Source organism: Zingiber officinale, chromosome 3A (assembly GCF_018446385.1).
Source record: "Zingiber officinale cultivar Zhangliang chromosome 3A, Zo_v1.1, whole genome shotgun sequence".
Lineage (NCBI taxonomy): Eukaryota > Viridiplantae > Streptophyta > Magnoliopsida > Zingiberales > Zingiberaceae > Zingiber > Zingiber officinale.
Window position 1 is genome coordinate 148,402,726 of NC_055990.1, and position 25,924 is coordinate 148,428,649.

A 25,924-nucleotide genomic window follows, 5' to 3' on the forward strand; every position below is an offset into this window, starting at 1 on the left:
GAAGATGTTGGGAGGAGACCTCCCAACAAAAATGACAAATATATCTGCCCTCCAAGGGCAAGAAAAAGAGAGGAGTAATCAAGATTAGTCGAGCTAAAGACCTTAAACAAGCTCTTCTTGGGAGGCAACCAAAGGGTTCTTTGTAGTTAGTTTCATTCCATGTCTCTATTATTCATTAGTAGTATTTTTACTTGGTTTTGTTTTGTTTTCAGGTTGAAATTTCACTTCCATGAGCTGGCCATGACTTCTTCATGGGCATAGAAGTGTTGGAAGAGCTTGGAAAGAGGAGAAGCATCAATTGGAGCAAAACAGAGCATGGTCGTGTGCTGTACATGACCAGGCTTATGGTGTAGAGAAGGGAGATGTTTGGGTCGTGTCTACATGACACGACCGTGTGGAGTCTCCAGAGAAGAGGAGGTGCATGGTCGTGTCCTAGACACGGGTGTGCGAAGAATCCAGAGGAGGAAAACTTTTCGACCGTGTCTCACACACGGCCGTGTGAAGAATCCAGAGGAGGAGGACTTCTTGGTCGTGTCTCACACACGGCCGTGTGAAGGAACCAGTGAAGAAGCATGCATTGGTCGTGCAATATGACACGGCCGTGTGATGATTCCAGAGAAGGAGGTTGGTGAGGTCGTGTCCTAGACGAGGATGGTGAGGTCGTGTCCAAGACACGGCCGTGCAAAGATACCCGAGAAGGAGAAGACAGGGGTCGTGTAGATCTACACGATCCGTGTGGAGAAACCTATTCAGGTCGTGTCTCCTATACACGGCCAGATCCAGGCCGTGTCCCCCACACACCCTCCTCATCTCAACACCCTTTTCTCTCCAAAAACTCCTCTCTTCTTCAACCTTTCTTCCAAACTTTTTCAGATCTAGACCTAAAACCCTTTCTTCTCCACAAACTTCACCTAGATCTAGATTCTTCTCTTCTCCTAGATTCAAGATCTCTACTTTCATAACTCTAAGATCTATTTCCTCAAGATCTACTTTTTCCAACCCTAAACAGTACCTTTCCCCACTCAAGCTTGACAATATGTCCAACCTATTGAAGAGACTTCGCAAGGGTGGTGGTGGATCTAGTGGTGGAGACAAAGGAAAGGTACCATCCAAAGACAAAGGGAAACAACCAGTGCAAGGCAAAGGAAAGAGGACTTCATGCAACGAAGGTAATGACAACGAATTCAATATCGTATTTAGAAATGATGATCAAATTACTAGATTTGCAATTCTTGTCAATAAAAAGATTGTGTGTACTAGGTATATGGACCCACCCGTTTTAGATATGATGGGCATTAGGGATGACATAGATTGGATGATTGGGTTCTTAGATTGGAGTGATATGTTGTACACACATCTACCTACTTATCCTCGCCTTGTTTTGGAGTTTCTAAGTTCTCTTGATGTCCATTTTGCCAATGAGGATGATTATGTTGGCAAGATAACTGTTAGACTACTGAATCAAGAATTTTAATAGACATTTAGTGATTTCAACACTTGTTTTGGATTGTCTTTCGGTAGCTCTCGGAGGTTTGACTCTAGGTTCAATTGGAACAATTTCTAGAATTCTATAACCATATTAGATCCCTATGAGCCCTCTAGAGCCAAGGCTTCTCACATGCAAAACCTTATTTTTAGATATTTACATCGAGTCATGAGAAAAACTATTTTTGGTAGAGGGGAAAGTGATGGAGTCGTTAAGAAAGTAGAACTTTATGCTCTATGGGCCATGTTGCATAAGGTTGATTTTGATTCTGGTTTTCATTTTCTGCAAACCTTAGTGAGGGCTACGAGGGCATCTTTGAGATCAATAGTTCTTGGTGGGTTGATTACTCAAATAGCAATTAACTTAGAACTTGATTTAGATGGGTTGGAAGTTATTCATGGCAATGATGTAATCGACATGGATGCATGTCTTGCCATGAAAATGATTATTCGGGATGAGAACGGTTTCACATTTCCTAGGAGGAATGGTTTTCCTCTACCTCTTCCTTGTCCCGAACGAACTTCCATTCGTAACCCAACTAATTGGGTAATCACTGATGTAGACTCTGAGAATGTCCCCTCCATATCCGGAGACACAGAGCCACACATTGAGCCCTCTACATCTGGATACCCGCAGCCTTCCGGACACCCGGATCCTGCTAGGCATTCTTTTGCATATGGTACGGGTCCCTCCAGATTTGACTTTTCTGATTTTCATACTTCTCTAGAATCACTTCATGAGAAGCATGATGTCCAACGAAGAATGTTGGAAGGTCGCTTCTCTTTATCAAATAATTAGTTTAGAGAAGTACAAGAGCACTTTCAATCCACGAGGAATTTTCAAGGTCAGGTGGCTAAATTTGTCCAGGATTATGATACGGATCAAGCTAGAATGAGAGATTTTATGCAAAGCATGAGTGTCACTAGCCAACAGGTAGATGCTTTGTTTGAGTATCATATAATCCTGAGCGAAACTCCGGGTTTCCCTAGTTTTCCAATTGGTCAACCACGTCGTAGGCATCCTTTTCCTCGTCCACCTCCACCTCCTCCACCATATTGATTTCATCGAGACGATGAAAAGTTTAAGTCTAGGGGGTGTCAAACCTGATTTTTCATTTTTCTTTTTGCATTCTAGTTTTCAGTTTTTGCTTGTTTTCTGCATGTTAGTTGTTTTTGCTCTGCATTTTATTTCGATTGTCTTGCTTGGATTGTTTGTTTTGATAGTCATTTGACTATCTTTTGAAAATCTTGTGGCATACATCTTGAAAACATCAAAACTTCATTTATATGCTTTCTTGTCTTCAAGATTAAATGTTAGCACGTTCATTATCTAGATTCATGATGCTCAAATGATGTTAGTAGTATGCTTAATGTACCTCTTTTCTCTATCTTGGGTAGCATGACATAAGCTAAGTATCATATGGAGATGAGTTTTAGTTTTGGCTTGACCTTAAGGATCTTATTTTCACTACACCTATACTTGATGCTTGAATGGTTGATATCATTGAAATAGTCATGATTCATCTTGTTTGTTTAGTACTTGGTTTCCATGGTGATTTCTCAGACTTCATTTTAGTTACTGGATGAGGCTCAACTCATGTAAGCTCATTTGGAAAAATCAAAATATTCCAACATTTGTGCTAAAAATACATTTGTGAATAAGATTTGCACAATGCAAATACTTATGAAAAAAAAAGTGTGAAAAAAAAAAGAAAAGAAATGAATAAGAGATATAAAAAATAGTTGTCGTGAGTGGAATCTAGCTAGTCACCCCTTTGAGACCGAGTTAGGTTACTAGGAAAATGACTGCTTAGCTTCTCTTGAGATTAAGCACGCCTTTGAGACCTTGGGTTGATTGAGAAATATGAACCAAGTGTGTGGCAAGTAAGTGCCCATTACTGGTTACTTGTCTATCACTGGAAACATTAGGAATTCAAACTTGATGACGACTTGACTAGGACATAGATTGAAACTTGAAGAGTTTTTGAGTTATTTTTTGCACTGTGCACAGGGTACTTATGCTTGAGCCAACCTCAATTTGTTTTCATGGTCATGCTTACTAATGAAACCTTTTGATAGAGCTAGAAGAATGCATTAGGGATATGAGAGCATTATAGAACATATGAATTTAGATTGTAGCATTTTTCTTGAGGACAAGCAAAGGTCTAAGTCTGGGGGTGTGATGTGCGTAGATTGTATACGCTTGTTTAGCATGTTTGACGCACATTCACATACTTTGTACATGCTTTATCTATGCACTTTCATACTTCCAGCTTTCCTTTTGAACATATTTACTCTTTTTGTTCGGAGATCTGTTTTTATGCATTTTGTGTATACAGGAGTCAAATTTCGAGAATATTTTGGCACTTGAACAAGGAGGAAAGGCACAAGCCCTGTGAACCACACGGCCCTGCCATGGGGGGTTGCCCAGGCCGTGTGCAGTTCCTGGCCGTATGGATGCAGCAGAGATGGAAGTTGCCATGGTCGTGTGAACCTCACACGGTCGTGTAAGGATTTGAAGCCAGATGGAGCCCTGGCCGTGTACACCACATGGCCATGTAAGATTTCCAGAGACCATGAAGGCCCTGGCCGTGTACATCACACGGTCGTGCAGGACTTCCAGTGAGCAAGAGGGCCCTGTCCATGTACACCACACGATCGTGTCAGGTTTCTAGAGCCAGAGGCAGCTTAGGCCGTGTAGATCTACACGGCCATGCAGGATGATCATTGGTAGAGGCAAGCCATGGCCGTGTACCTCACACGGCCGTGTGAGGTTGGCAGAGAAGAGAATGGAGCAGACCGTGTGAACCTCACACGGTCGTGTTTCGGGGTCGTGTGGCACCCAATCCCCTCTTCTATATAAGGCTTCCTTCAAGATTTGAAAGGGGATCTTCTCCCCTTTGGGAGAAAGGAAGATTTGGGCGATTTCCTTCTATCTTGGAGGAATTTTCCGGCGATTCTAGGGAAGATCTTCACCGATTCGACTCCAAGATCATGGGATTAGATCCGAAGATCGTTCTTCTTCATAGATAAGTTTTCTTTCTCTCCTTTCTTGGATTTGAGGGATTAAGAATGCTTGTAATCTTTGTTTCTTTAGGATTCTTTCTTCGATTTATGGAGTAGATCTCTTGTTCTAGGATGGAGGGAGTATTTGTAAGGAAATCTTGATGTAAAACTCTTGTGGATATGTCAATTTTCCATTTCTATGATTTTGTCCTATTTTGTATCTATTTGATCTTGTGTGGAATGTTGTGATTGTGCCTAATTACCATGCTTGATTGAATGTTTAAATATCTTGTGGATCTTGTAGAGGTAATTCCTCATTCGATTTTCCGAGGGATCTTCGTGACAGGAACATGCACATGTAAGGACGTTTGAGGGAGGATCTTGAAGGTGAAATAGAGTCATTCAAGGGGGTAGGATAGATTTATGCATTAATCTTTATACCTAGTTGCGTTTGATAAGAGATGAATTCTTATGTTAATTATCCGAGGGACGCACATGACAGGCAAGCCCGTGTAAGGACAACATAGGTTCATCCCTATTTGATCACATTTAGGTGTATATTTCAGTCTTAGGCCGGTTGTCTATTGCAAGAGAGAACCGACAACCTTCTACAAATGATGGACAATTGAGGAATGAGATTTGGTTAGATCATTTACATTGAGTAACCTTACAAAGAAACCAAAACTTCTAAAACATCCCTTATCATTACCCTTATTCTTGTTTCTTAACTTTTCCTTTGCATCTTTACCTTTGGTAGATTTATTTTGTACTTGTTAACTCATTGAATTGTTGTTAAGCTAACTCGCTTTGAGACATTCTTAGTGCTTATTCCAGTCCCTGTGGATACGATAATCTTTTATATTACTTGCGATATTTCCGTACACATGCGGAGGTCAACAAGAGTTCCTATGATTTGACGAACATATTCGCCAATAAACTCCGGAGACCTCAGATAAGTTAGACGCATGTTCTCCCATCGGTCTTCCTCATGCTCCTTATAATGCTGAAATTCGACTTGTAGTTTAGCAGCTTGATCTTTGAAAGTGTCTCTTTCTAATATAAGCTGCTCTAGTTCCTTTTGGAGTGAGGATATCTCTACATGCTGAGCCTTTCTTTATTCTTGCTCTTGTAGAAGAGCAAACTCTTTTGATGCTGAATCTTGAGCTTGCTCAGAAAGAAAGATATTGTGAAGTCTCTCCACTTTCTCTAAAACAGTATTTTTATGAGAAACATCTAAAATAACTTTGTCTTTCAAAGCAGTTTCCACCTGGAGGCGGGAGTTTAACCGATCCACTTGTAACTCCAAAGTTTTCCTTTCAAGCTCTTTGTTTTCCAATAACTGATGCCTATGCTGTAGTTCCTTCTTTATATCCTCTAATTGTTGAGTCTGTAAAGTTACCCTCTCTCGTGATTGAGTAAGATCAATATGGGAAGGAGGGAGAGTGGTTTTCAATGTCTCTACTTGAGCCCTTAATTTTCTATTATCCCTTTCCAAAGTAAAAAGTAGCTGCTCTAGATGAAAACTTGAGGCAAAGAACTAAACAAAATAATAACATAGTTAGAGGGAATAATAAGAAGTTAATAACATATAGTTAAAAATACTTACAGCAGCAGCTTAACAACTGTGACTGTCAACACGACTTGAAATACTCGTGCCCTTTAATAGCTCTTGGCTATGTAACCAAGATTCAGCCAATGGGCCCTGAAGCTGTATAGAGCCAAAAATAGGAGGATCTGAGGTTTGTCCCAATTGAGAGGGCAGACCAAAAGCTTGCCTAAAAAGAGAAGTAGGGACAGAAGGTGAAGGAGGTCGAGTAGAAGAGGAAGGAAGAGAAAGGAAGGAAGTAGTAGAACTGGGAACAACTGAGGAGGGGCCAGATGGGATGGAAGAGGGCAAAGCAAGGAAAGTTGAGTCAATTGATGGGGCACATGTAGCTGATGGCCCTGGACTCGAAGAAGATCTCCTGCAAGGTGTTCTTTTAGCTCGTGGTCCAGAGGCCAGGGAAGATAAGGCCAAAGGAAGAGGTTGAGAGGATGCAGAAGCAGTAGCAGTCACCTGGGAGGCAGAAGCAACTGAAACAATAATAGAAGAGGAAGGAATAAGTAGACCCGATCTCATCATATTAAGAGAAAGGTTGGAGATAAGGTTGGTAGGGAGCATTGGTGTCTTACCTCTTTCATAAGAAATAGCTGAAGGAACAATGGGGATCTGCACGAAAGTACCGAAGGTATCACGAAAGGGAACCTCTGAAGTAAGTCTAGGCTTCTTGTGTATGGCAACAAAAGGTTGTTCCTCTTCCTCTTCCAGGGAAGCAAGAGCTTCCGCTGCTTGTTCTTCCTTAGATAACAAACCCAGAGTAGAGGTAGTAGGATTAGCTCGACGAGCCTGTAGCAATTTTCTCCAAGTTTATTCAAAAAAGACTTGGTCATAGTTGTATTCTTGACCATGAAAGCAAGTAGAAGAGCATCAGCTGAAATATAAGAATTAGGCGTTATTACAAAAAATAATTAACAAATGACTAATAAACATAGTCGAGAATGTCTAAACATACCAAAAGAGACCTCCAAGGGGGTTTTGATGGGGATTATTCCAAAGGGAAACATTAGACCCTCTACAATCAAGGCTGGTAAGCAAAATTTAGCCCCCTTTAGCTTGGATAAGGTAAAAGAGACAGAGAGATCAGTGAGGAGGTTGTCAGTATTAGGAACTCGGGGGAGATTGTATATCCAGGCAATAGGAAAAGAGGGGGGAGAAGGAAGACGCATAAAGAAAAATTGGTGACGTCATTCCTCTTGAGGAGGAATCCCACTAAACAAAATAGTTTTAGGGTGAGACGGAAACTTAAAAATACCAATGTCTACTTGTTGAGGAACGAAGAAGTAATGAAAAAGGCGAGGGGATAAAGGGAAATCTAGTAGTTTAGATACCCCAACAAAACCCACAAGGATAGAAAAAGATTGAGGAATAAGCTGATTAAGGGGAATATCAGAATAGATACTAACATCAACGAAAAAGGGATGAAGAGGGAATCGGAAATCTTGTAAAGCTTGAGCCCAGAAAATCGATATACTTCCTAAAGGAGGAAGATGCAGACCATTCTGAGGAGTAGGACGAACCATATAGGAAGGAAAACCATAGTTCACTTGCAATTCCACTTCTTCTGAATCGATAAGGCCAGAAGCACACGAAAGAAACCATGCTGGGGAAGGAGTGGCCATGGTTGAATAGCATAAGGAAGGTGAACAAAGGAAGAAGGAGGAATAGTCGGGTAGCAGAAGAGAGCGTCTTAAACCTTTGCTCTTCTTTTGTGCCTTATACTAAAACCCCTTAAAAAGATAGGGGAAAACTGGAAAGAGAAGAAACCCGGAGATCAATAATAATTTGTGAAAAACTTAGGTACAAAAGAGAAGGGAATGTCATAATTGTCATAAATGCAAGAACACACGGAATTATAATTGTCATAAAGAGGTGATGTCATCGAAGAAGGGGATCGAATTCAAAAAGAAGGCAGGATCCCAAGGAGAGGGTGATAAGCTTAGCAATCATCCTTGGAAAATACGACAAATTTTTCTCTCTCTTCACACTTGATTCTTAAAGACTCAAGGAAGTATCGGTAAGATTGGTCGGGTATAAGGTCGATCGGGCAACTTAAGACTATCTATCTGATTAAACAATAAACCTGGGCGATTATACTTGATTAGACGGGATTTGGTTAGTATGAGGCATCAGGCGATCATTGCAAACATAACAGTAAATCGATCGGTTATAATAGACCGGTCGAGATTGAGAATGTTATCATAGACCGATCGAGATTGATGATGCTATAATAGATCGGTCGAGATTGAAAATGTTATGATAGACCGATCGAGATTGATGATGCTATAGTAGATCGGTCGAGATTGGTGATGCTATAGTAAATCGATCGAGATTGATGATGTTATAATATACTGGTAAAAATTAGGTCCTTGAGTAAATAATAATAGACCGGTAAATATGATAAGGATAAGGATGAGAAGCCAGTTATGAAAAGGGGATAAATTTAGGAAGGGGGCAGCAAACCACCGTAAAGGGAAAAAACAGGTTTGATAGCAAGGGAAGAATAATTTTAAACATACAAATACAAAAAAAATAAAAGCATGAAATAAGCATACAAACCAAGTGGTCAGGTGAATTCATTAGCACAAAAAGGTTAACCTCTCATAAATAAACCAATTTCTAATAAGAATTGTCATAGCAAGTCATAGTTAACTTTACAATAATCAGAATTAAAGTAAAAAAGGTTACTCTATAGATAGTTGAGGAAACAGATCATCAGGCCTATTAGCAATTAGCTTGTGTCGATCCAAGAAGTTAGGAGGAGGATCACGAGATAGGAAGTCCTGCTCCTGTAACTGTTTAACAGCTCCCTCAGCTCCGACAGTATAAGCTGCCAAAATAGATTTTACAATCGGCCTATTGAATTTAGTAGATCTAATTAGGGTCGTGGCCCAATCTTTAAAGCGATCGTCTTCACCAGCTTTGTAAACAACCAGAGTTGTCTGGGAAGACTTCAATTCAGCATCTTTTGTGGAGATCTCTGTTTTAGCTGTGTTCAAGGAAGTGTTTAAAGAAGCTATTTCATCATCCTTCAAATGTAGAGCTTTGAGTCTGTCAGCTAAGGTAGATTCGTAATCAGATTTCAGCTTGTTTATCTCAGTAATTTTCTCTTTTAATTTGGAAGATAACTCAGTGTTGAGGTCCGTAGCTGATTTAAATTGAGATTGAAGGCTCTCGAGCTAAGTTTCATATTGTCTCCTAGATTCTTCTGAAAGTGTGGTAGAGGACATCTCAGCAACTTGTTGTTTCAGCTTCTCGTTCTCATAATATAAGTTATGCATTAGTCGAGCCAGACCCATATTGGCCATCCATCGCTAAGAATATAAAAATGGGTCATAAAATAGTCAAGGATAAATAATAAATAAGTAATAGCAAACATACATTGGTTTCCTCATGAGAGAATTGATCGATTGTCTCGGGAAGAGTAAGCTCTCCAAAGAGAGGGCGAATTTCCTCCCAAGCAGTAGTGAAAGAACCTCCCAGCAATATAGGAAGAACAGGGATAGAAGATGAAGTTGTAGAAAAAGAGGAAATTGGAACAGAAGAGGGAGCGAAAACTAAATAAGAAGAGGAGGAAGGAGGTAAAGACCCAAATTCTAGAATAGATAGGGGAAAAGTAAATGAAGTACTGCCAGAGGCAGTATTGCTGAAAGAGGAAAAGGAAGACAAAATAAGGGAAGGATAGAGATCAGCCAAAGTAGGCTCGGCAGAAGAAAGGGTAGCAGAAGCAAAACCTTCTGAGAGTAATTCCTCAGCAGGAAGAATGAGTCTCCTTTTAGAAGGAGGAGCTCTAGTGAGTTTGTGTCCTAGGTGTTTGCTAGGGGTAGTTTCAGCAAGGGATTTTTCTGAGCTTACAGGGGATGTAAGCTCGACAACGGGAAGGGAAGTGGCTGGTGAGGAAGCAACAACCACTGATGAAGAAACAATTGGCAAAGGGACAGCAGGAGTTCCTGCTGGAAGAATCTCAAGAACTTTAGGAACCACTTGAGAGATGGAAGCTTCAACCAGAGGAACCGAGGCTCCAATTGAAGATGGTTGATTAAGTGCAGCAAGAAGCTCTTTCTCTTTAGCATGAAGTTCGGCCTCTTCCAGACGTAGCTCTTCGTCAATCAGAGCAGCATAAAAACCAGCCACTACACAAAATGGAAGAAAATGTTTTAGTTAGTAAAAATTGATAGAAGAAGAAACAGAGCTTTACCTAAGGAGACGTGTATCTTAAAATTGACCGGGCTCAAACCAAACAGATACAGAAGATCGCTTCGCAGCCATTTAGTGATAAAAAGGCGACGACATAGCAACTTTTCACAATAAAGAGGGAAAGAAGGGTGAAAGTGAAACTCCTTGATATCAGGTAAAGGAGATAAAGAAGATCTCCAAGCATGGGACCAAGGAATAGGTCCCGGAAACTTTATAAAGAAGAAGCGAGATTTCCACGCTTTAAGAGAAAAAGGCATATTAGTAAAAAGGACCATCTTAGTCTGAGATTGGAAAAGAAAAACACCCGGCTCCGTCCCCTTTGGGTAAGAAAACATGAAAAAAATTTGAAGGATAGGAGGAATGTTGAATATACGAAACAACATATAAGTGTCACACAAATAACGAAAGGCATTAGGTGTAAATTGTTGAAGAAGAATGTCAAAGTATCGGCTTATATCGATTAGAAAAGGGGGAATGGGAAACCTTAGACCACCTATTAATTGATCCCTGAAGAAAGTTACGCAGTTAGCAGGAGGATGTTAGGGATGCTCATCTGGTTTAGGGATTATGATACCATATTCTCTAGGGATTTCGTACTGCCTGCGAATAGCAAGCCTAGCATCCTTGTTGAAAGAGGATGAAATTTGAACATACCAAGGGGCAATCGCTTCTTCAACCATAAATAAAAGTAAGAGTTAACAGAACAACAAGTTACTTACTGAGAGTTAAAAGAGAAGATCACTGGATGACGGTGAGCGCAAGGATTGATCAAAGATTGCAGCAAAGAAGAAATGCTAAGGTAAGGAAAAAGGGACAAAGTCGACAAGAAGATGAAGGGTTTAGGGTTGAAAGAACATATAATAACCGTCAGATTAGAATACCTTTTTTCAACAGACACCATTGATTATAGAAGCGTGCAGACACTGGTGTTACAAAGAATATGAGAAAAGACACGCATCATATGACCATAAACGGGCATTTATGATGGACACGACGAATCGAATCATGTAGGGGTTGGTGGCACCTCGTCGCGCGCCTCCAACATTCTCTTACTGTTGAAAAGTCAATCATAATCAAGGAAATTCTAGAAAAAAGGAGTAGTTTACTGTGTGTAATAAAGAAGGATGGATTGGGTTTGACAGATCCCCAGTCGGAGACAGAAAATAAATAATAATAAGAGTCAGTCATGCGTGAAACACTGTTTGAATTAATATAACTATAAAGGGTAGGCTAACATCGATCGGGATAACATGTCTATAATAGACAGACTAATACCGACTGAGTTAATATGTTTATAAAAGATAGATTAGTATCAACCAAGGTCAAGAGGGTTTGATTGAGTATAACATATCGACTGCATTTGAGGCATTTAGCCTTATATAGCACAAAGTATATCATCAGATAAATAAAAAACAAATAAGTTTTGCATATACTCAATAGGCAAAGCCTAATCGAGCACGTAATATTGCCCAAGCTATGTAACTCAACTAAACATAAACTCATGTCTAGTCAGTCGGCTGACACCTCCTTTGACTAGACTTAAAGGGAATGTTAGTGATATGGGTTAGATTTAGTAGGTCCCCGGTGAAAAGGGGAAAGGAGATAGCATAATTAAGCAAACATGAATATCAGTCGGGGTAACATGCTCAAGAAAAATAGGCCAATATCGATCGGGGTAACATGCTCAAGAAAAATAGGCCAATATCGGCCAGGATAATATGTTTAAGGAAAATAGGTCAATATCGTCCGGGGTAACATGCTCAAGAAAAATATGTCAATATCGGCCGGGATAACATGCTTAAGGAAAATAGGCCAATATCGGCCGGGATAATATGCTTAAGAAAAATAGGTCAATATCGACCAGTATAAGACCTTAATAAAGATGGGTCAAATATCGGCCGGGTTTACACGCTTAAGATAGATAAACCAAGATTGTTTGGATTAGTATATCTGGATGTATATTAGCATTGGGCGAGCTTATATGATCGCCTGGGTGTGAAAATATACAAGGCCTTACCAGATCTATAGTATATTATCGGACGATTAGGACATATGTTGAACAATAGTAGTAACTCGCCCAGACATAATTTAGGTTCAATTCCGTCCGATACAAATCATAGTATAAGATCGGACTATCTATAACATAATAAAAACAAGGTAAGCAGGTAGGGACGATAAATATATCTCCATATAGCTTAAATGACAGGGCGAGAACAAATATTTCAAGAATATTCATAAATAGCTTAATGAAGATATCTGTAGTATATGATTGTATAACAGGTTTGCTAATTTGGCGGAAAGAATGTTTCTAGACTCTTCTACAGGCACTAGGCGACAAAAAAGGTACATCTTAGGTACAAAAAAGATTCCTTAAAAGTTATTTTCTGTAAGTACATGGCTTACGTCATCTTATAACAAACTCTAACAAACCGGGGTCCACTTCATGACTACGGAGGTTATATGAAGTGGTATAAAAAGGAGAATCCTCTCCGTTAGCCAGGTATGCTCACACTCACCACACACAGTCATCTACTGTAAACCCTAATTTAGAGTTACTGTTCATCTTCTTTCTTCCTTCCACACTAAGAGAGATCACTGACTTGAGCGTCGGATGGCCTAGCCAGGGATTCCCACCCCGGTCTTAGGTCACTGACAATAGTGTTGGTTGGTCTCTTGTGCGCAGGAAGTCGAGAAAGCTTCAGATCTTGGTGTTCTTCAGTGGATCCCTCCTTTCGTCCTTGAGTCTTCGTATAAGGAGGGTGTTTGGTGACTTTATTCTTCTAGATCTGCTTTGGTTTTCTTTGATCGGGAGTTCTCAAGTGTTCTTCTTCATCAGCAGTAAGTTCTCTCCCCAACTTTTCATTTTGTCAAGCTTCTCAGACATGATCAGAAATCATCCACATGTTTTAATAAAGAGATTTTAATTTATAAAATTCCTTTTATAACCAACCATGAAGGAAAAAATTATTAGAGAAATTTTTATTTTAAAATTTCCGGATACAAATTAGGAAGTTTTAATTTTGTGTTAAAACTTTCCTTGCTTGGAGCAATGAGGTGGCCGACCATGATATTTAAGAAAAGGAAATTGATTTTAATCAATTAAATTTTCCTTTTCATGGCAAAGAAAATAAGGAATATTTTATTTAATTTTTCTTTATTTGCCAAGACCAAGGAATATAAAAGAGGGGGTAGGGGTGCCTTCATGAGGGACAACTCTATTCTATTTTCCTCCCTCTCTTCCTTGGTGGTGGCCGGCCCTAGTCCTTGTTCTTCTACTCTTCTCTTCTTCTTTGGTGGTCGGCGGCATCATCCCTTGGAGCTTTATGGTGGTGGCCGGATCTTGCTTCGAGGAGAAGGAGAGAAATGAGGCTTTGTTTCTAGCATCCCTTGGAGCTTGGCGGTGTGGCCGAAATTCTTCATCTCAAGGAGAGGAGCTTGGCCGAAACTTGCAAGGAGTAAGAAGAAGGGTTTGGGTAGTTCTCATCTCAGTAGATTGTTGCCCACACAACGTCTGAGATAAAAAGAGAAATACGGTAGAAGATCAAGAGGTCATATTGCATACAAAGAAAGGTATAACTAGTAATTATTTTTCACATCATACTAGTTTTTCTTTGTATGAATTCCAAACACAAGAGGTATATAATTCTAGGTTTCGAATTTGTGATTCGAGTTTGTGTTTTTTTTGTTTTTCGAATTTGTGATTCGATTGTTCCTTTTGGTTAAACTAGGGTTATATAAGGAAATTAAATATTAGATTTCATTGAAAGGCTTTGTCTAGGAAGTGGTGGTTGCTCCCATATCCAAGAAGGCCTAGTGTCTCACCATGTTTAACCTGTAAGTTGATTTCTGAAATTAATATTTAATTGAATTTATAACATAGGTAGATTTGGATCAATAATGTTAAGCATAGTTTGCGATTCAAGTCTAAACCATTAAGAACAGATAAGTTAAATTTGGAATCAATAATGTTAAGTTCCGTTTGTGATTCCGAATTTAATTTCTAAAGAACACAATAGGTTATTAGGATAGGTTCGACATTTGTATAAAATTTTTGTACAGTGGAACCGGTACGATCTTCCTAGGACTAACCAACACCACCAGATCATGGGAGAATACGCTCATCAAGATCTCTAAGGTAGGGGACGGGACGTCCTGTGCTACCTGGTTAAAGCGTTTGATATAGCTTCTCAAGGGTTCCGCAGACCCTTGATTGAGGGCGAAGAGACAGTGGTATATCTTTTGATACTTCCTTCTACTGGTGAAATGGCGCAGGAAAGCATTCTTGAAGTTCTGAAAAAAGGTGATGGATCCGTTCGGCAATCCATCAAACCACTTCTGTGCCGAACCAGACAGAGTGTTTAAGAACACTCAACACTTGATGGTGTCACTATATTGGTATAGTAATGCAATGTTCTGAAATTTTTGGAGATGATCCTCCTTGCTACCATCGTATTCCCCAATAGATGGGGGTTTGTACCCCTTTAGTAGCTTCTCCTTGAGTACCTTTAGAGAGAAGGGCACTTGGTCCTCAGGCAACTCCCTCAGCTCCTCCCGAAGGACTATAGCTTTCCCCTTCTTCAGATCTCTGGACGGGGAACTCTCGGCCGTGGAGGTCAGGTGCTGCTCTTTCTTGTTATAATAGTCTAGGCCCTTGTTATAATAGTCCGAGTAGGGCTTGCGATAAAAAGCATGGGAGAAAGTCTTGGGCTATTTCCTCTTAGACCCCCTGTCGGAAACGTGGGTCTGGTCCTTCAAAACTGCAAGCATCTTGTGTGGTTGTGAAGCAATGATGTATTTTTCAAAAGTCACTCGCCTCTTGGCCTCCCTGAATAGTTCGTACTTTCCTGCTGTCATGGTGACATTGATCTTTCCGGTATCCTCCATCGTCACGCTCCAGAACAAGTGAAGGAAATTCCCACAGACAATGCCAAATCGATCATATCCAGAATCTTAGTCAAACGAATGTCAGTTGAGATGGCGTCGGTGTTGACGAAGAGGTGACTTGGACACACCTAGGGTATGTGCACCAGGAAGGTGAACCCCCACGTGGAGCTCAAGGCCAGTGGTGATGAGACTGGCGGTACTTACACTCTGCACACACTCAGACAAGCACACGAAATGTTAGAAACGAGAAACCAAGGAAAAAGTCCCCGGCATAGGCCCTCCGACACTCAAGTCAGGTACTTTTTCCCTAGAAGAACAGTGTACGAAGGAGAAAAGAACTATAGAAGATGAGTGTGTATGTGCGCGTACCTAGCTAAGGGAGAGGACCTCCCTTTTTATATGATGATGCGTACATTCAGAGCCTGCATGTTAGAGAATGTCGGGTGTCAGGGTTTGTAGGTGAGAGAAAGTGTACGACGACTTCTTATTGGTGGAAGGAAAGTTTCATTCGCATATGATAATAGACTATTTGAATATTCCCTGACGTATGACACTTATTCCCTGACAGGAGGTTACGATTCCCTAACATTGTTGTCGTCTAGTGCTTTTTGTCCCCTCCCCCAATTTTAGCTACGGACAGCTCGGGATGACCGTTCGAGTGTGCCACCTGGCTCAAGTCTTGATGAAGGGGATGAGCTGTGATGAGGGCCCCATCTTTTTACGTTTGGATCTCTAAAGGCCGACCGGGAGTTATTTTACTAAAAGTACAGGGTCTGGCTATGCGGCCCGAGCTGAGGAAACCCGACCAGTCGGGGTAGGTCAGGTATTACTTCATGTTGTATCTTTTGTCTAAGATCTGGGACCTTGATTTATTTGTATCCGATCGGAAATTATGTGGCTGATGACGTTAGGCGATCTAACTCCTTCTTTCCCCTCCTAACTACTGACTGTCACGTCCCTTTGACTTCTGACTGCTCTTGACTTCCACGTTTCATTAACTTCTGGCTGTGTTTGACTGTCACATCCTCTTGACTTCTGATTGTCCTTGATTATCACATCCCTTGACTTCTGACTATCTGACTTTATCATACTCACCTTCATACACCGTATCAATTTAGATTTAATGAAATCCAGATGTTTATTGAATTGGTAAAAACAACGAAACACTGCTCTGCCTTCTCAGGGTGGTGCATCATTCTGTTCGTCTGAACTTCACAAAAATGGCGAAGTACGTGCTTGGGACAGAGGATACCACGAGGGGGAGAAATCAGGTGAAATCTTTAATTGTGTGTGTTTGAACGCCTACCAAGGTATCTTCTTATTGGTTAATTATATTTTTACTTAAGCAGGTCCGGGGTCCGAAGGCTGGTGCAGTGGTGCTTACGAGTTTAAGCCTGTAAGACCGTCCAGCAGCAACGAATGTCCTTCTCGCCTTTGAGAACTCTCCCCAACTTTTTCTTTGCATAAGATGGAAAGTTCTTTTGTAGTCAACGAACAGAAATTAACCTTCATAATCCAAATCTAATCAACCTTATTTCACTTTTTATTCTCTCCTAAGACAGGATCCAACTTTCTAATAAATCTCGTTAAATAGAAGTACCGAGCAATCTGCAAAATTAGGCCATTTTGCCGATGCAAACAAGGCGGATCGTATCACATGCATGAATCATGATGCATGAGTGTTGTCGGAGCTGGGCCAGCTGATGCTCATCCCTTGACGAATGCTCTTTGTTAATTACAATACTTTGTGCTGTCCAATGTCATCTGTCTTATAGTTTATATCATTGTTCCTTGTGGTCCTAAATGTAGTCCTCACGGAGGCGGCAAGTTGATTAGAGGATGATGGTTTTTATAATGGAGTAGAGATCAATTTATGACAAGTGTATGTTTTTGGAAAAATATTTCTTCTTTTTCTTAATTATTTGACGATCGACTAACTCCGTGATATACCTCCCCTGGTACTTTGCTACAATTTAGGGTCCTAAATATCATCACAGTGGCATGAGAGCAGAAGCAGGCATCTTCCACGCACTGCCAGCCAGGCACAGTACAGCTAGAAAACGAAGTCTGTGGGCGCCATGGCCACTAGACGATGTGACCGGTTGAACAAGGAGATTTGGACTGGCAGAAGGCAACAGGTATTCGAAGTTTTGAAGCAGGTGAATACGAAAATATATGCAACATGTATTCTTAGAATTGGGAATTTAAAAAAAAAAAAAAAAGAAAGAAAGGTGCAGCAGCTAAAACCAAGAGTTGGAGTGCTAGAAGGCTCGAAGGAAAATTATAATTTTTTTGATGCAAAAGGGTTTGAATTTAAGTAGGCAAGGAAGAAAGGAAGAAGAAGAAGAAAAATGAATCAGGAGGCCAAAACTGATAGATTTGTCTTTACTAGGGCCACAACTAATAAATGTTTCATATAGATCGAATTTGACTAATTGATTAGGAAATATCATTTGAGATTGTTTGTGTGGGCCAAACAAGCCTAAAGAGCTAAAGAAGCATAACCGATAGGGCTATAAATGAATTAAAAGTTCATGAAGCATAACCGATAGGGCTATAAATGAATTAAAAGTTTATGGATAAATTTGATGTTCAATTTAATACAAATTTATTTATGTTCGTTTAATCTATATAAGATCATTTAAATGAATAAATTTGAACAACTTGTTTAACTTAAAGGAATTTGGTACAGAAATAGAAAGATATTTAAAGTTAGGTGACAAACTCATCACATTATAGAATTTGCGGGCATGTTACAGCTAGGCCTTGCCATGAGTTTTAAGGAAAATTTTGCATAGTTAATAAGAGATATTCCAAGGATTTTGACGAGGTAGTTTAACATATATACATTACACCCCAATTACAGTATGCATCATGTCTATCAAAAGGCTCAAAAGATTACTAAAAGGTGAACATTTTGTTGAACATGGATTTCATAAGGGAAATTGAATTACCAAGACGACTCACCTCTCTATCACATCTCCTAATTCAAGCCAAGCTATTGAATCCATGATCTCGTCTTGATCCCAATCTCCATAACTTGATCCCATCAACTTCACAAGCTCCACGAGTTCTACTTACACACTCAATCATATTCTATGACATATACAATCGTTAGGATAGTATATTTGGCATAATGGACTAGAAAAATCATATATATTATTATTCTTATGGATTGAAATTAAATATTTTTATCAAACTCAGATGGGTTTGGTGTGTCTGAGGGACGAGGTACTGCGAAAGAGTACATCAGTGGACGATAAGAGAGCGTGCAGTGTTTCAGAGGGACGAGAAGTCGGAACGGAAGATTGGTCAAGGAACAAAAGATGCAGCTGCCCGACGGACGAAAAGCTGTGGAAGAGTACGCTGGTGGATGAGAAGGAAGCACGCGGCGATTCCGAAGGATGAGAAGCCGGAGCGGAAGCTTGCTCGAGGAAAAGACCGAAAGTTGAGTTCGGGTGAGCCATATTCCGAATGGCCAATATCACCCAAGCGAGCGGAGCCGGAGCAGAAGTCCCGGACCAATGCAAGCGGAACTAAAGCAGGAGACCAGGACCAAAAATTAGCAAAATTAAAGTTGATTCCTGATGCTCGGAGCGCCCGAACCAGGACGGGTCGCCCAGACTCCGGGCGCTCAAAATCCAATTCTTAGCCAAATTCGACGTGGTATGTATCGTTGCATCGGGGATAAAATATTATCTCAGTCCAGGTGCCTCGAACCCTTTCAGACGCCCCAAGCAGGGCTATATAAACAGCCCTACTCCCAGAAGCTAAGAAGAATAAGAAATATACAAGCAACACTTGTACACACTTTCTTTTCTGTTTAGCTTCGTCTTTCTGTGCTTTCATTGCTGTAAAGAGGCTTCTCCGCCTAAAGGAGAAAATAGTGCGTCTTCATCTGCCTTGGATTAAACAGCCTTGCTCCCAGAAGCTAAGAAGAACAAGAAATATCCAAGCAACACTTGTACACACTTCCTTTTCTGTTTAGCTTCGTCTTTCTGTGCTTTCATTATTGTAAAAAGACTTCTCCGCCTGAAGGAGAAAATAGTGTAACTTCATCTGTCTTGGATTAACAACCTTCCCGATTATAATCAAGCAAATCTGTATGTCTCTATCTTTTAGTCTTTTTAGTGTTTCTTATATGCAAGTGTCATTTTAATTAAGTTATAAGTCGAGAAAGATCTTTTTACTTAATTTGTGCAGGGACTATTCACCTCCCCCCCCTCAGACCCCCCTCTAACCGACCGCCAAGGATCTTAATAATTCTATAATATATATCATCATTAGGATAGTATATTTGGCATAATGGACATGAAAAATCATATATATTATTATTCTTATGGATTGAAATATTTTTGTAAAATCCTACGTTCAAAAGACACTATAAGTCTATAACTAAACCCAAAATATTTTTCTTAATCAAATACACACCTATATACATATATAGCCAAAAAAAGAAAAATAAGATTATATTCTTTCATAATCTCTCAAAATTATAAATTTTAAAAATATATTAAATAAATAAATAAATATAAAACCGACCATTTTAATTAAAAGTTACCATTTTTTTTTTGGTGCAATATAATTATTTGCTCCCTTAAAATTTTGTTGAAAACTCCTTTAATTTTAAACTTTGGCTTTAAAATATTTTACTCAACCCCGGTTTCCGCCCCTTGTTATCCTTGCCTTTACCACCCTCGTGATTATTTTATTTGGTGGACTTGAAAGCCTCCCCTATCTTACACCGTGCCCACCTCTCCAATCCGCACGGAGAGACTCCACTGATCCGAGCTGCTATTTAAGCATTTCGCCTCCATTTCTCGATCGCATCCGACTCCAACGCTTCTGCAACCCTAATCGTTTCTCCTCCAGGTACCAATGCTTTCGATTTCCCTTCTTTGTTGTTAGATTTGTGTTAGTTTTTCTTGATCTCTCTTTTGTTGCGAGATCCCGACCTTATTGTAGTGAAATCCCAAGGTTTGGACCAGGGAGATCTGAGCTGGCTAGTGTTTCCCTTCGCAGATCATGGTTGCGGCGATGGATCTGAAGGAGCACAAGTTCCTCGCGGTGGGGCTGCTCTTCGTGGCGACGCTTGTCCTGGCGAAGTTCATCGCCGCCGTCCTGGCGCCCAGGGGGAAGAAGCGGCTGCCGCCGACAGTGTCTGCGCTTCCTGTCGTCGGCGGGCTGCTGCGGTTCATGAAGGGTCCCATCCCGATGATCCGGGAGGAGTACGCGAAGCTCGGTGGCGTGTTCACGGTGAATATCTTGAACCGCAAGATTACCTTCTTCATTGGACCGGAGGTCTCGTCGCACTTTTTCAAGGCGCCGGAGGCGCAACTCAGCCAACAGGAGGTGTACCAGTTCAACGTGCCCACCTTCGGGCCGGGCGTCGTCTTCGATGTGGACTACTCGGTCAGGCAGGAGCAGTTCCGATTCTTCACGGAATCGCTTAGAGTGACAAAACTCAGGGGTTATGTGGACCAGATGGTGACCGAGGCTGAGGTAATTATCCCCCCTTGCCCCCCTCCCATTTGTGGTGATGATAATTCGGACCTATGCATAGTGGCTTCAGTCTTAAACCGCATGTTAGTCTATAGGCTTAATTAATTTGGTAAAATAATCAATCTTTAGATCCATGATACGCTTCAATTGCATTTGTCAAGAAACAGATCCTTCCATCTCAATTCTCATGAGAAAACATTCTGGAGGTTAACATTATTTGCTCCGAAGCACTTATCTTCCTATGGATTTGACATATTCCATGGGCTCAGATCTATATCACCTAGCGTAATTGTGAATAGCATAATTGAATCAACTTCCCTCGGCTCGTATCTCTGGTTAAATAACTCTTATTGAGTATGTTTTACTAACGTAAATGTTAATAGCATTTGGTAGAATCAGAGAACTTACAGGAACAATTATTGGTGAGATATTTTTTATGCTGATGTCACATGTAATCCAACTTGTGTTGATGATTTGTGACGTTTATGGCCCTTGTTCTTTCTTGATAACAACATTGTGAGGACGTTTGAGCTCATTTTAATATTGAACTGAATAATTAGGTGTAATTTTCTTTTAAAATAAATCCATTGCAACTTCAAATATTCCTCTAGTTTGCATAAACCTTAGCATGAATGATAATGATGGTTGCAGACTCATCTAGATCTAGTGATTGAGGATGCAATTTTTCTGAGAGTTCATGTTATTGTTCTGTTCTTTGGTTGCCTCTGATTTGCTGCTTAAGTTGCAATAGTCACAATATATGCCAATAATAAGCTAATGAAGTGGAATTTTTTTCGTTCAAGGTCTGTGTAAGAATTGTCAATTTTACTGTGACATGGATCTTGCACATTGTTTTGTTGATGTTACACAGAATTAGGTGATCCTAATAAGTCATTGTGAATGCTCCAGGATTACTTCTCAAAATGGGGTGAGAGTGGCACAGTAGACTTGAAGTATGAGCTGGAACATCTCATCATATTGACTGCAAGCCGATGCCTGTTAGGGAGGGAGGTAAGGGACAAGCTTTTTGACGATGTCTCTGCCCTCTTTCATGATCTTGACAATGGCATGCGCCCAATTAGCGTTATATTCCCTTATCTTCCTATCCCTGCCCACCGCCGGCGTGATCGTGCCCGTGCTAGGATAGCTGAGATTTTTTCCACCATCATCAAGTCACGCAAGAGTTCTGGGAAATCTGACGACGATATGCTGCAGTGCTTCATTGATTCAAAGTACAAAGACGGAAGATCGACGACAGAAGGAGAGATCACTGGTCTGCTGATTGCTGCCCTCTTTGCAGGACAACACACCAGTTCCATCACTTCGACCTGGACTGGAGCATATATGCTCCGTTTCAAGAAGTATCTTGCAGCTGCTCTCGAGGAGCAGAAGGAGATCATGAGGAGGCACGGTGACAAAGTGAATCATGACATCCTATCTGAGATGGACGTTCTCTACAGATGTATTAAGGAAGCTCTCAGACTTCATCCACCGTTGATAATGCTTCTGCGCTACTCACATGATGACTTCAGTGTCACCACAAGAGAAGGGAAAGAATATGATATCCCCAAGGGCCATATTGTTGCAACGTCCCCAGCTTTTGCCAACCGGCTGCCCTACATTTTCAAGGATCCAGATTCATATGATCCTGATAGGTTTGCACCTGGAAGGGAGGAAGACAAAGCTGCAGGGGCCTTCTCATACATCTCATTTGGAGGAGGAAGGCATGGGTGCCTGGGAGAACCTTTTGCGTACTTGCAGATTAAGGCTATATGGAGTCACCTGCTGAGGAACTTTGAGTTCGAGCTGATATCTCCATTCCCAGAAAATGATTGGAATGCGATGGTTGTCGGAGTAAAAGGTGAAGTGATGGTGCAGTACAAGCGAAGGAAGCTGCCCATTTACTGACTCTCAATTTAGTGTGTGGTGCCTAACCTAGTTTGAAAGAATTCTCTGGGGTTCCCTGTGGTGTAGTGGTTGTCTTGAAGAGTTTCTCTTGGACTAGTAGCTGTTCGTTTATTCTATAATGTCTCCTTCGAATTTGTGGATTGATCTTCTAAGTGGACTCTTAAAGCAGAAGCAATCTATTTTCGCTAGTCTATTGTTCTTTTTTCTTTTCAAATTTTAGTCTATTTGCAAATAACAAGCTGAATTTACATTGGCAATTGCAAATGCGAGGACAGGGGAAGGCCACTAGCAATAATTTTGGAGATGAAAGAAGTTACCTCTTCTACTTGGGATTTCAGCAGGAAACTTGAAAAGAGCTATTATCTCAAGTTAATCCGGAAAACTGAAGTAACTCTGCCGCCCGAAGACCAATTCCTGTGGACGCCGAATTCCAGATAGTTTGCTTGCTGAAATACTGCCTTTGTTGTTCGAGAACAAGAGTTGCAAGGGGATTACGGTGAACCAATATGACTATGGCCGCTGGTATTAGGGTGCCAAATTGACTGGGTCGATACACATGGATAAGATTTTCAGCAAACTAACCTCTACTTAAGTGCCACTGCGGCTACATTCCATTCAAGAACAAGATTTTATCGTATGAAGGTAGAGAAACAATGGAGAGAGTTCATTCTGCCTTCAGATTTTTACAATGTAGTTAGTGGCTTTAAAAAACTTAATATAAGAAAATAAATTAAAATTGCATTAACATTGATGCGGCGATAAGGGAGAGCCCACCTATCACGGGTCAAGTGGCACGGTGTTGGTTAAAGTCAAGACGGTCAACGCCAGGGCTTACGAAAAGAATCTCGGCTAAAGGAGACTATCTGGTTATCTCGGTCGGCAGAAAGTGGCCAAGTGGATCATCCGGCCGGTCAGACGAATGACCATCATGGGTCGGTCGGTCGGCCGAACGAACAAACCCATAATCAGTTATTTCGATCGGGAGGAAAATGAGCCGATCGGACCGCCCGTCCGGCGCAAGGATTGACATTACACAGGAGGAGATGAGGAAACAAAAGAGAACACTCCGTTCATCATTAAATATGAAGAAACCAAGACAAAGAAGAACACTCCATCTATCATTAATGCACGGAAGACAAGACAAAGAAGCCTTCCTCTGGCAATTAATATCATTAAATAAAGGCAGATGAACGATCATGAAGAAAGATATAAAAGGGTACACCAGGTATGCGGAAAGGGAAGATCTATCTATTTCTTGATTACTCATTCACTTTTCATGATTCTGACTTGAGTGTCGGAGGGTCAACATCAGGGACCTCTTCTCTGGTTTGGTTTTGTTTTGCAGGATCGAGATCTTCATCCCGTGAGAAGTCACCCCATCCCCAGCTTTCCAGTTTCCTTCATTCGGACAGGATCATTTTAGCACCATCTATGGGAACGCAGTCTGCATCCAAATAAGAAGATGGAAGATGTTGGACGACTCATAATAGTGACGCTGACGCAAGAAGATCTTGCTACACTAATACAAGCTCGAGTGACGAAGATATTGGAACAACAGCAACAGGCGTTGGCCGATCGGCCAACGCATGAGCTTGCTGCCTCTGCAGCAAGTCGACAGGCCGAAAGAGAAGATCGAGCGGATCAGTTTTCATCTCGGGAGCCAAATAAGAGATCGATCAGCTCCTATGGGAACGCCCGTAATACGCCAGTCCCTTCAACCGAGTGCTATTGTGGGCTCCCCCAGAAGAAAGGGGACGAGCGGATAGAGACCAGGGATCATCCTCGGATGAGGCACCCGTACGGGATACATGAAAGGAAAAAGCGCCAAGGGAAGACAACTCGCCCGAGCGGGTCAATCAATAATTTTCGGAGGGGATCCTAAATGACCCTCTGCCAAAGCATTACACCCCACTGACGATCAGGGAGTACAATGGAGCAACTGATCCCAACGATCATTTAGTCAAGTTTGACAATGGGGCCACCCTTCATCAGTACACAGACGGGGTGAAATGTCGAGTCTTCCTTACCACTCTATCTGGATCAACGCAATGATGGTTCAAACGGCTGCCGAACAGCTCGATCCATAGCTCAAGGACTTCCAAGCGACATTCCTACATCACTTTGCTAGTAGTCGTCGCCACCAGAAAACAAGCGTGAATCTCTTCTCATTGAAGCAAGGGCCCCGAGAGGCCCTGAGGGCCTATATCCAACACTTCAATCAGGTATCGATGAACATTCCAGCAGTCTCCTCGTATGTGTTGGTGAACGCCTTCACCTAAGGTTCACCGAGGGAGAGTTATTCCGATCACTCATTCGGCGGCCGCCGAAGGACTTTGGTCATCTCCAAAAGAAGGTCAATGAATACATTAATGTGGAAGAAGTCCAGGCAGTAAGGAAGAAGGAGATGACCGCAGAGCCCGTAGGAACATCCAAGCGGCGTCAACCGAGCCATCATCAACCACCTAAAGGGCCTCAGTCGGGGGTCCTTCCACACTAGGAGACTAGGCCACATGTCGTACAACAGGTGGTGGTCGCTCGTCCAAGAGGCAAGAGGTGGGCACCGATGTTTTGCACCTTCCATCAGTTGACGACACACAACACCAGGGACTGCTATGACCTAGCAGCTAGTAGGTCGGTTCCACGTGGATATCGCTGTCGATCGCCACTTCCAGACCAGCGTCACCAAAGTCAATCTGCAGAACGAAGGGAGGAGGAAAGGACGACCGAGCCACGCCACCTCCAACTACAAAGGGACCAAATCCCTACCCGAGCCTCCTCCGAATGGACCAAACTGTCCGCAAGGGAAGAAGAGAACAAGAGTAACGCCGCTCAGGGGGAGATAGGAATGATCGTCGGCGGGCCGAGCGGCGAAGATTCTAACCGAGCAAGGAAATTGTATACGCGGTAGCTCGAGATCCACGTTGTTGGCTGCAGCAAGGAGAAAGCTGAGGGACCTGAGATTAGCTTCAGTCCTAAGGATTTGGAGGGAGTGGAGGTCCCCCACGACGATGCATTAATCATCCGAGCAGTAATTGCCAATTATACAGTCCACCGAACTTTTATTGATATAGGGAGCTCGATAAGTATCATATACAGAAAGGCATTCGATCAATTGCAAATTGACCAGAGTAAACTGCTGCCAATGACGACTCCGCTCTATGGCTTCACAGGCAATGAAGTGTTGCCGATCGGCCAGATCAAGTTGGTCATCTCACTCAGAGAAGAACCCCTGAAGCGAATAGGGACCACAATTTCATAGTGGTAGATGTGCCCGCAGCCTACAATATCATTTTGGATCGATCAACACTTAATGAGTTCCAAGCGGTGGTGTCCACCTACTACTAG

At 41.5% G+C, this 25,924-nt stretch overlaps 2 protein-coding genes across 2 annotated transcripts; one reads left to right on the forward strand and one right to left on the reverse strand.

Moving 5' to 3' along the window:
* Nucleotides 1–5,605: 5,605 nt before the first annotated feature.
* On the reverse strand, nucleotides 5,606–7,710 carry LOC122050761 (fas-binding factor 1-like). Its single transcript, XM_042611641.1, has 4 exons — nucleotides 7,609–7,710; nucleotides 6,664–6,877; nucleotides 6,115–6,564; nucleotides 5,606–6,003 (listed from the first exon to the last, which is right to left on the reverse strand). Exons 1-4 carry the CDS (start codon nucleotides 7,708–7,710, stop codon nucleotides 5,606–5,608), a joined length of 1,164 nt encoding a protein of 387 aa, XP_042467575.1.
* Nucleotides 7,711–19,880: 12,170 nt separating this feature from the next.
* On the forward strand, nucleotides 19,881–22,767 carry LOC122052742 (obtusifoliol 14-alpha demethylase-like). The gene is made up of 3 exons (XM_042614425.1): nucleotides 19,881–20,041; nucleotides 20,192–20,671; nucleotides 21,581–22,767. The coding sequence occupies exons 2-3, from the start codon at nucleotides 20,195–20,197 to the stop codon at nucleotides 22,577–22,579; spliced, it is 1,476 nt and encodes a 491-aa protein (XP_042470359.1). The 5' UTR covers nucleotides 19,881–20,041; nucleotides 20,192–20,194; the 3' UTR covers nucleotides 22,580–22,767.
* The last annotated feature ends 3,157 nt before the right edge of the window (nucleotides 22,768–25,924 follow it).

Coding starts and splice junctions, on each gene's coding strand:
- LOC122052742 (XM_042614425.1), top strand. CDS start 20,195: ATGGTTGCGGCGATGGATCTGAAGGAGCACAAGTTCCTCGCGGTGGGG. Junction 20,672..21,580: donor AGATGGTGACCGAGGCTGAG/GTAATTATCCCC, acceptor TGAATGCTCCAG/GATTACTTCTCAAAATGGGG.
- LOC122050761 (XM_042611641.1), bottom strand. CDS start 7,710: ATGGCCACTCCTTCCCCAGCATGGTTTCTTTCGTGTGCTTCTGGCCTT. Junction 6,878..7,608: donor ATGGTTTTCCTTCCTATATG/GTTCGTCCTACT, acceptor AAATTGCTACAG/GCTCGTCGAGCTAATCCTAC. Junction 6,565..6,663: donor AGCTATTTCTTATGAAAGAG/GTAAGACACCAA, acceptor TTATTGTTTCAG/TTGCTTCTGCCTCCCAGGTG.